This window comes from Moschus berezovskii, chromosome 16, assembly GCF_049115385.1.
Source record: "Moschus berezovskii isolate FMDL1 chromosome 16, NW_MosBer_1.0, whole genome shotgun sequence".
Classification (NCBI taxonomy): Eukaryota; Metazoa; Chordata; class Mammalia; order Artiodactyla; family Moschidae; genus Moschus; species Moschus berezovskii.
In genome coordinates this window covers 67503288-67514127 of record NC_142475.1, presented here as the reverse complement: position 1 = coordinate 67514127, position 10840 = coordinate 67503288, and the positions used below count along the sequence as shown (strand labels likewise).

At 42.6% G+C, this 10840-nt stretch overlaps 1 protein-coding gene across 5 annotated transcripts in view; it reads right to left on the bottom strand.

The window, feature by feature from the left end:
- Nucleotides 1-287: 287 nt before the first annotated feature.
- LOC129557854 (A-kinase anchor protein 4-like) overlaps nucleotides 288-10840 on the bottom strand; it is a 93956-nt gene continuing 83403 nt past the window's right edge. For 3 of the 5 annotated variants that reach the window (XM_088844906.1, XM_088844905.1, XM_088844907.1), the window contains exons 3-6: nucleotides 5441-5491; nucleotides 5114-5215; nucleotides 1431-3569; nucleotides 289-1202 (exon numbers count right to left, since the gene is read on the bottom strand). In XM_088844906.1, the coding sequence (XP_088701032.1) occupies nucleotides 1047-1202; nucleotides 1431-3569; nucleotides 5114-5215; nucleotides 5441-5491 (2448 nt within the window). In that variant the 3' untranslated portion in view covers nucleotides 289-1046. Of the gene's footprint in view, nucleotides 1203-1430; nucleotides 3570-5113; nucleotides 5216-5440; nucleotides 5492-10840 lie in introns of all 5 variants that reach the window. The other 2 variants (XM_055428499.2, XM_055428500.2) reach the window with 2 other exon arrangements.

Genomic DNA, 10840 nt, shown 5'->3' with positions numbered 1-10840 from the left:
CATGGACGGGACTGCAGTCCATGAGGTCGCTAAGAGTTGGACATGACTGAGCCACTTCACTTTCACTTTTCACTTTCATGCATTGGAGAAGGAAACGGCAACCCACTCCAGTGTTCTTGCCTGGAGAATCCCAGGGATGGGGAGCCCGGTAGGAGGCCATCTATGGGGTGGCACAGAGTCAGACACGACTGAAGCGACTTAGCAGCAGCAGCAGTGGCATAGCATTGTGATGGACTTCTGAGAAGTATACAAGAAATCTAGGAATTTAGTGCTAGTCTCAAAGGAGATATTGGGATTCACATAGGGTGGTTGTGAAGAATTTATCATTCTATAGCTTTGTTCTCTGCAAATTTTTCTCAAACTGCTGGGAAATCTCATCCGTTGAAGGAAATGACTTATAAGGAAGCTTTGTATGTGGGGAAGGATTGGATCCTGATGTAGTTCTGGGTGGTGTTTAGCCATGGGTAGTGGACCCTGGGAGTGTATGTGTGTGCATGAGTAATATACTTTCTGAAGTTTGTTTTCATCTAGGCTCCCATCTTCAAACTCTTAAAAGTGACCAAGAAATCTGCATTCTTGGGATTATAAGGGGGATTATCAAGTTCTGTGCATAATTCTGGAAAAACAGGGAGGCCACGGTGGCAAACCTCTAAATAACGTGTGGACTGAGATTTGGATAAGCCAAATGACTTAGAAACTTGGACATGGGTTATACCCCTGTGTCTTGGTTGCTTAGAAAATAAACCAGGGTGAGATATGGACACAAGTCCAACACTGTATCACCATTCCTTGAAACTGGACTTAATAGCCTTAGATATATCTGACCAAGAAAACACTGGCACCACTTACTTTTTTTTTTTTTTTTTATTCACTTTCTTGCCCAGCTTGTTGGGACACCCTACATTTGCCCAGTCCAACTGCTGGGAAATACAATCATGTAGAGTGTAGTTCACTGGCTTGATGGTAGGGGGTGTTTCAGCTGGGATGGAATGCTGCTAGGGGCAGGGAGTAAACGGAGAGGGAGAGGAGGCAAAGGAGCTGTTGGCTCACAGGTTAGCGAGCAGCCAGTCTAGAAGTTGGTTTCTAGCCATGTTTCCCATGGCTTCGTCCAGTTGCCGTTCTTTGGCAAACTTCATGACCTCTTGAAGAAGATCTCCTACACTGTACCCCTTCTCTGCTGCCTTAGCTGAAACTTCAGGAAGCTGCGAGAGAGCAGAGATAGCTTGAATCATGGGATGTTTTTAGAGCCAGGACCCAGAGGGAGAAGGTCACCTACACCCCACCTACCTTTCTGCCTATGATTCTTGGATTAAAGGCTGAAAAGAGAGACTGAGGAAAGAATGGACTGCTCTGAGTACAACACTACCTCCCTGTCCCTACCCACTCCAGCCCCCTTTCTTCTTGTTCCTTGTTCTGTCGCTATCGCTTACCTTCTCCAGTTGTCCATCACTGTCTCCCATGAAGGAGAGCATGGGTACGTTAAGTTGTGAGGCTGCAATCCACTGCAGGACAGCCTGGAGCTGCTTTTGAAAGCTGCTTGTTGAGCACTGATTACTGACTATTACTTCAGGCCCGTGACAGTCTTGGCAGCTCTGACACATCCCAGCTTCGTGACTATATCTGGGGCCACTGGCCTGGGAAAAATTAGAGTTGTTGGATGAGGATGCTTGCTCTTCCAAATCAGTGAGGGCTGCCTCGTTGTTGCCATGCTTCGCCATGATAAGGCACAGCTTCATCACAGATTCTACCAGCTGATTTATAATATGCTGGTTCACTTGCTTCATCCCACTGATAAAGTCAACTTCTCGATTGTCCTGGCCTTGTTCTTCCTCTCTGTCCGTCTTCTTGAACACGGAGGTTGATTTGTTTGTCCTGATCTCGGAATGTTTGTTCTCACCTTCACATAGATCTTCACACCTGAAGGAGCTCTCATTAAGCAGTTTTTGAATAAGTGATAGAACCATGTGTGATATATCCAGCTTCTGGGAATCCAGATGTTGATTGTCCTTCCGAGAGGCGGGTGGTCCAGGTGCTCCACGAGTTTCTAGATGCTTTGTTGAAAGCGCCTTGGCACTCTGTCTACCTCCGCACTTTTCATATTGGGCACTCTGGGTCATATAGCTCATGGTACCAGGTGGACAGTCATCTTCACATTCCTCTTTGCCCTTGGCCTGCTGGGTCAGATGGTCCTGGATCAGCATAAGGGCAGAGACAATCAAGTCCTTTGCCAGTGAATCTGTGGAAGGGCTGATCTCTCTCTTTTCCTCCTTATGGGGACAGGTTTTGCTAGGCATCTTGCCTTGATCACACTGGTTTTGGGTCCACGTAATCAGGCTCTTCTTGAGGATATGTTCACTGACTTTATCAGCACTGGTCAAAGACTCGCATTCCTCTTGTTTCCCCTTACACTTGTCCTTTCCCTTCATCTCAGCCTTCATAGCTGAACATTCAAGACTTTGGTTCTTGCATTTGGCATCATGGGACCCGGCTTTCAAGGATGTATATGACCAACACTCAGACTTAGTTTCCTTTTTCTCACCAAGAAGAGCACTGACCAAATGTTTCAGCATAGCCTGCATGATATCAGCAGCGTTTTGTTTCCCATGATGGAACAGATTCCTCTTGACAGCTGAGACAAAGTCTGAGTCGGTCATCAGGACCCCAGTGATGTTATGTAGGTTCTTCAGGCAGGAGTCGATCAAATCTGACACAATTTCTTTGGTATGATTCAGTAGCACCCTCTTCAGGACCACACAAGCTGGAATTGGTTTCCCAGAGCTATGAACTTTCAAGGTTTTCACAACAGAAACCATCATATCAGATGCCATTTGATTGGCGTAAACCACGAGTCTTTTGCTGATGGAATCTACAAATTCGTTGCTGTCTTTTTGGCACATCTGTTTGTCTCCACCTTTGTTCTTGTTGGATAATTCACTATACAGAAAGGTTTTTCGACCACCATCCCTACACTCCTCCCCAGTGCCCCGCATTTCTGCAGAGGTCACTTCTACAGCATCATGGGCCATTTCAGAGGCAATCTTGCTCACAGCACTGTGAGGGCTGTTTTTCCCTTTGTCCCCATTGGGTGGATAGATCAAATGATGAAGACATTTGCTCCCACCTTCTGATTTATCCTTGATTTTCTTACGGGCCATCTGGATTACCAGAGAAGATAATTGATTGACATAGAAGGAGAGATCATCCATAGAACATTCTCCATCAGGGGAGATAACTGCCCTCTGATTACTAGCAGATTTGCCTGGAGGAGAAGGACGATTCTGGTTATTGTTGGTGTTTGTGGCTGCTGTCGTTACCAGATGTCGTCTCTGAGGTTCGTTGTTCACATAATCCATGTTCAGGTGATCGACATAGACGCTGTAGTAGTTCCCAGAAGGCAATTTTTGACAGTTTCCCTCTGTCTCTCGTAATTTATGTTTACAACTGGAGGCTGAGGGGCTCAGTGCGTGTTGGAAACCCAGGGCATACTTTTGAAGCTCATTAAGAAGACAGTTGACTCCACTTAAAGGATCAGTAGGAGCTTGTTTGAAAAGGCACACTGACCCCTTCGTCTAAAAAAAGAACAACACCCATCCATAAGAGTTTGGATAGGTACTTCTTTCCCCTATTTAGGAAATATATCTCTGAAGTTGCACAGATTAAGGATTTGGCCTTTAGAATTTTCATGGACACATAACACACAATTATATCCATTAGTACACATTCAAGCACAAGTGGCAGTGACAAAAGCTTCGGGTATATACATTTGTACATTTAACTACATATAAGTGTTTTCACTATATTTGTCAATTTCATTTGAGTATGTGAACTCATCACAATATATGTCAAGAATGTGTCAGTGTCTCTGTTGTATGTGTGTATGCGCATTAATATATCAAGTCATGAGTGTGAATGTGTCAGTCGATATTGTGTGTGAAAATGTGCCTGTGTGTATGTGTGTGCATATGTGTGTCAGTACACATGTGTGATGTCACTGTGTGTAAGCATGTGTCATAATGTGCTGACATCATACCCCTTGTATTATGTCAACCGTATAGGCTAGCATGGGCATGGTAGTATGAATATTCAGTACATATATGTGAATGTAAAAATATGCATGTATATCAGTGTGTCTCTTAATATGCTTGTCACTGCCACATGTAGCTTAAGTTACAATCCAGGAGACCTACATTGTGTTTTGTAAATATGGGCTCCTCTTTTAAAAACAAACACCAGGTGGATCCTTCTATGAAGACCCCAAAGTGAAGTTGGCCACCCCTAACTGAACCCAAAACCCTCTGGAGGATATTTTATAACTGGTTTTCCCTTCCTTAGAGTCCCCTTTCATCATAATACATGTAAAAAAAAATGCTTCAAAAGCATCTGGGGTCAGAAATGATGTTTCTGATCATAATAAGAGCCTAGGAACACAGAACAAGGAATATTTAACTCTTTTGTCCTGAAACCAAATACCTTGCTCCAATTATCAGCTACTCCAGGCTTCTAGGACTGTGAGAATTATCATGTGCGCTAATGCCTACCCCAAACCAGCTACCAGGTATAACTTGGGATATTTATACAAAAACAAAAGAATTCCATATGTGATAGTGGTGTGCAAATGTAATTGATTCAAACTTTTATGGTACCCACTAGCCTAGGTAACCTCTTAGACAACAGGGTGGAGACCAGGCAACTACAGTGTTCGATTGTTGTGGATTCTCTCTTTTCCCTATCTTCTCTATTGTTTTGGACACTGGGCAATGTGGGACACACAAGTCCATTACAGACCAGTAAAGAACATTGCAAATGATCTTGCTTAGGAGCCTGTATCTTTGTTAAGAAAAGCACAGCAAGATTCCGTTTGCAGGAGCTACTTGAAATCAAGAAAGGGCATTCTGAGCCTCTGTGATTAGTGTCATTGTGAGATACTGTGAACTTACTGTGGGCATTGAACTTACCGTGACTCTGAACTTAGGCATGTGTCCTCTAGAATGCCATAGTATTAAAATTTGGGGGCTATTTGACAATAGTTCTCTTACTATCTCTGAACCAGAGCCCTCAGATTCAGCACTGAGCTCTGGGAATGAGAAAGGCTACATTCAGAGGCTGTCTATACCTTAGACTGGTCTTGCTTCTCAGTATCCTTGATCACAGTAATTGCTTTTTCTTCTAGATTCTCCAGGTTTAAGTCACACTGGGAACTACAGCCAGCAGCATCCTATGGAATTGAGATAAGATTCTTGTGAAAAGTTGCTTTTTTGAGATTTTTTTCAATCTGGCCCCCTAGGCTGCTACTTCAAAGCAAGAATGATGGCTTCCCACCTCAGTCACCCCCACCTTTCCACCCTCTGCCACAACCTTTCCCTTTCTCATGTTGTCACTGATAACCCTTCTCGGCAGCTTCCTGCCCATTCCAACTCTGAGGGGAGCAGAGGGTACCCACCTCAGAATCTTTATCTTCCATGCTCAGGGTAGGCACATCGACAAAGCATATCTGCATCAAATTAGGAGGGTTAATTTAGAAAAGTTCCAGAGAAAAGGCCTTAATTTCCCTGGAAGATGATAGTAGCACCTCCCTTATCAGTTCTTGTGAGAATTGATTGAGATAGTGTGTGTAAAGCTTTTAGGAGAGTGCCTGGATATAGTAAGATATGCAATAAACAACAGACAACTGATTTTTATTAGGCAGACAGAATCTTAATGTTACTACATTTCCTAAGTGAGAATACTTCCTTGTGAAAGAGAGAGAGTCCAAAATACAGTACCCACATTTACTGAGAAAACCAAAAAGAGAGATGATTTGCCCAAGTGACATTAAACTCAAAGGTAGAACTTGTATTATAACTGGCTCCCAGTTCGGAGCACTTTCTACTGTTGCCAAAATGTGGTGTTTTTACTATTGAGAGCATAGCTTTTAGGTGGCCCATGGATAAACATTTTTGTGTTTAATAGGTACTTTTTAATTGTTATTCATTAGGAAAATACATATTAGAATATCAAATCTATCATATTCTGGATAACAGTGTTTAAAGTGAAGGTAAGTTTTAAATGTAAGTCAATTTTTAAAACATTGTAGAGGAGTTGGTCCTAAGATGGTGGAGGAGTAGGACGGGGAGACCACTTTCTCCCCGAGAAATTCATCGAAAGACCATTTGAACGCTGAGCAAATTCCACAAAACAGGCACCCAGAAAGGCAGCCCATTGTCTTCGAAAAGAGCACAAAGGACTGAGTGAATACCAGAGGAGGGCTGTGAACCGGCCCATCCCCCACCAGAGGCAGGGAGACAGGTGGGCGGCAGCCAGAGCCGGAAAGGGGCCCAGGCATCCTCTACCAAACTGCAAGCAGGCTTCCAATAGCCACCCAAGACTTGCTGGGATTCTGGACGGTTACCATCTGCTGGGAGGGTTGCAGCCAGAGATCAGCTCCCCAGAAGAGACACACAGCACACCTGAGAGGGTGCGCCAACTGCCACCCAGGAAATCCAGTGGCTGGGACCAGGGAGGCGATAAGACACACCGCACCTGGGGAGAGTGTGCTCGCCAAGCACCTAGTCACCTGAGCTACTCGGACTTGGGAAGGGAACAAAACGCAGGCCCAACCAAGACTGTGCCTTTGTGGAGGACCCGAGAACCTGAACCTGAGCGACTTAGACCTGGGAAGTGCATGCAACCCAGGGCCTGCCTCAGACAGTTCACAGCAGAGCAACCTGAAGCCTGAGCAGTGTAGACTGGAAAAGCACACACGCTGTGAGCGGGCGCAAGCCCAGTGTGACCAAGACACTGTGAGCACTCCCCACACATGCCAGTGAGATTTGTTTGCAGTGTTCCTCCCTCCCCACAGCACAACTGAACCAGTGAGACTAAATAAGTGACCACCTTCGCCCCCTTGTGTCAGGGCAGAAATTAGACACTGAAGAGACCAGCAAACAGAAGAAGCCAAAATAAACAGAGGGAATCGCCTTGGAAGTGACAGGTGCAACCGACTAAAACCCTGTAGTGAACACCGACTACATTGGAAGGGGCCTACAGATCTTGAGAAGTTTAAGCTGGAAAAAGGAACTATCTGAAACTGAACTGACCCCACACTGCCCACAACAGCTCCAGAGAAATTTCTAGATATATTTTTACTATTATCATTTTTGTAATTAAAAACAATTTAGGAGTCCTCTATTACTCCTTTAATTTTCATTTTTATAACCTACTATTACCTTGCCAAAGAAAAAAAAGACCCTATTTTTAAGGCAAACTTCATATATATTTTTTATAATTTTTGTGATATTCTCTTGTTTTTTTAATATTGTATTTTTGAGAGTGTAACCTCTACTTTAGATTTTTAATCTTTGCTTTGTGGTATTTGTTATCAAATTTGAACCCTTAAGAATCCAATCTTGAGTACCCAGTTTTACTTAGGAGTGTGATGACTGACTTGATTGCCCTCTCCCCCTTTTGACTCTTCTTTGTCTCCCCCAGGTCACTTCTATCTGCTCTCTCCTCCTTCTCTTCTCTACCCAACCCTGTGACTCTCTGTGGGTGTTCCAGGCTGTGGAGAACACTTAGCGCACTGATTACGGCCTAGATCTGTCTCTCTCCTTTTGATTCCCCCTTTTCTCCTCCTGGTCACCTCTGTCTCCTTCCTCCCTCTTCTCTTCTCTATGTAACTCCATGAACCTCTCAGAGGGTTCTGGATTGTGGAGAGCACATAGGGAATTAATTACTGGCTAGATTGCTCTCTCCCCCTTTGATTCCCTCTTCTCCTCCTGGTCACCTCTATCTGCCTCCTCCCTCTTCTCTTCTCCATGTAACTCTGTGAACCTCTATGGGTGTCCCTCACTGTGGAGAATCTTTTCACCATTAACCTAGATGTGTTATCATTGGTGCTGTATGGATGGAGAAGTCTTGAGGCTACTGTAAGAACAAGACTGAAAACCAGAGGCAGGAGGCTTCAATCCAAAACCTGAGAACACCAGAGAACTCCTGACTCCAGGGAGCATTAATGGATAAGAGATCATCCAAAAGCCTCCATACCTACACTGAAACCAAGAATCACTCAAGAGCCAATAAGTTCCAGAGCAAATTCTCCAGCAATGCAGGAACGTAGCCCTGAGCTTCGGTATACAGGCTGCCCAAAGTCACACCAAACTCACTGACATCTCAAAACTCACTACTGGACACCTTGTTGCACTCCAGAGAGAAGAAATCCAGCTCCACCCACCAGAACACCTAGGCAAGCTTCCCTAACCAGGAAACCTTGACAAGCCACTGGTCCAACCCCACCCACAGGGAGGAACCTCAAACAATAAAGAGAAACCACAAACTGCCAGAATACAGAAAGGCCACCCCCAAATGCAGAAATCTAAACAAGATGAAAAGGCAGAGAAATACTCAGCAGGTAAAGGAACATGGTAAATGCCCACCAAACCAAACAAAAGAGGAGGAGATATGGAGTCTAACGGAAAAAGAATGCAGAATAATGATACTAAAAATGATCCCAAATCTAGAAAACAAAATGGAGTTACAGATAAATAGCCTGGAGACAAGGATGGAGAAGATGCAAGAAAGGTTTAACAAGGACCTAGAAGAAATAAAAGAAAATCAATAATGAATAATGCAATAAATGAGATAAAAAACATTCTGGAGGGAACCAACAGTAGAATAACAAAGGCAGAAGACAGGAGAAGTGAGGTAGAAGATAGAATGGTAGAAATAAATGAAGCAGAGAGGAAAAAAGAATGAAAAGAAATGAGGGCAACCTCCGGGACCTCTGGGACAACGTTAAACGCCCCAACATTTGAATCATAGGAGTCCCAGAAGAAGACAAAAAGAAAGGCCAAGAGGAAATACTTGAGGAGATAGTAGTTGAAAACTTCCCTAAAATGGGGAAGGAAATAGTCACCCAAGTCCAAGAAACCCAGAGAGTCCCAAACAGGATAAACCCAAGGAGAAACACCCAAGACACATATTAATCAAATTAACAAAGATCAATCACAAAGGACAAATATTAAAAGCAGCAAGGGAAAAACAACAAATAACACACAAAGGGAGTCCCATAAGGATAACAGTGTTTCCCATAATAGAAACACTTCAAGCCAGAAGGGAATGGCAGGACATACTTGAAGTGATGAAAGAGAAAAACCTACACCCCAGATTACTGTACCTAGCAAGGATCTCATTCAAATATGAAGAAGAAATCAAAAGCTTTACAGACAAGAAAAGCTGAGAGAATTCAGCATCACCAAACCAGCTCTTCAACAAATGCTAAAGGATATTCTTTAGACAGGAAACACAGAAAGGATGTATAAATTTGAACCCAAAACAACAAAGTCAATGGCAAAGGGATCATACTTATCAATAATTACCTTAAATGTAAATGGGTTGAATGCCCCAATCAAAAGACAAATACTGGCTGAATGGATACAAAAACAAGACCCCTATATATGTTGTCTACAAGAGACGCACCTCAAAGCAAGGGACACATACAGACTAAAAGTGAAGGGCTGGAAAAAGATATTTCATGCAAATGGACAACAAAAAAAAAAGCAGGAGTAGCGATACTCATATCATAGACTTTAAAACAAAGGCTGTGAAAAGGGACAAAGAAGAACACTACATAATAATCAAAGGATCAATCCAAGAAGAAGCTATAACAATTATAAATATATATGCACCCAACACAGGAGCACCACAATATGTAAGGCAAATGCTAACAACTATGAAAGGGGAAATTAACAACACAATAATAGTGGGAGACGTTAATACACCACTCACACCTATGGATAGATCAACTAAACAGAAAATTAATAAGGAACACAAGCTTTAAATGATACAATGGACCAGTTAGACCTAATTGATATCTATAGGACATTTCACCCCAAAACAATGAGTTTCACATTTTTCTCAAGTGCACACAGAACCTTCTCCAGGATAGATCACATCCTGGGCCATAAATCTAGCCTTGGTAAATTAAAAAGAATTGAAATCACTCCAAGCATCTTCTCTGACCACAATGCAGTAAGATTAGATGTCAATTACAGGAGAAAAACTATTAAAAATTCCAACATATGGAGGTTAAAGAACACGCTTTGGAATAACGAACAAATCACAGAAGAAATCAAACTATGCATAGAAATGAATGAAAATGAAAACACAACAACCCAAAACCTATGGGACACTGTAAAAGCAGTGCTAGGGGGAAGGTTCATAGCGACAGAGGCTTACCTCAAGAAACAAGAAAAAAGTCGAATAAACAACCTGACTCTACACCTAATGCAACTAGAAAATGAAGAAATGAAGAACCCTAGGGTTAGTAGAAGGAAAGAAATCTTAAAAATTAGGGCAGAAATAAATGCAAAAGAAACAGAGGAGACCATAGCAAAAATCAACAAATCTAAAAGCTGGTTCTTCAAGAAGATAAATAAAATAGACAAACCATTAGCCAGACTCATCAAAAAACAAAGGGAGAAGAATCAAATCAACAAAATTAGAAATGAAAATGGAGAAATCACAACAGACAACATAGAAATACAAAGGATCATAAGAGACTCCTATCAGCAACCATATGCCAATAAAATGGACAACTTGGAAGAAACGGTCAAATTCTTAGAAAAGTATAACTTTCTGAAATTGAACCAGGAAGAAAGACAAAATCTTAACAGACCCATCACAAGCACGGAAATTGAAACTGTCATCAGAAATCTTCCAGCAAACAAAAGCCCAGGACCAGGCAGCTTCACAGCTGAATTCTACCAAGAATTTAGAGAAGAGCTAACACATATCCTACTCTAACTCTTCCAGAAAATTGCAGAGGAAGGTAAACGTCCAAACTTTCTATAAGGCCACCATCACC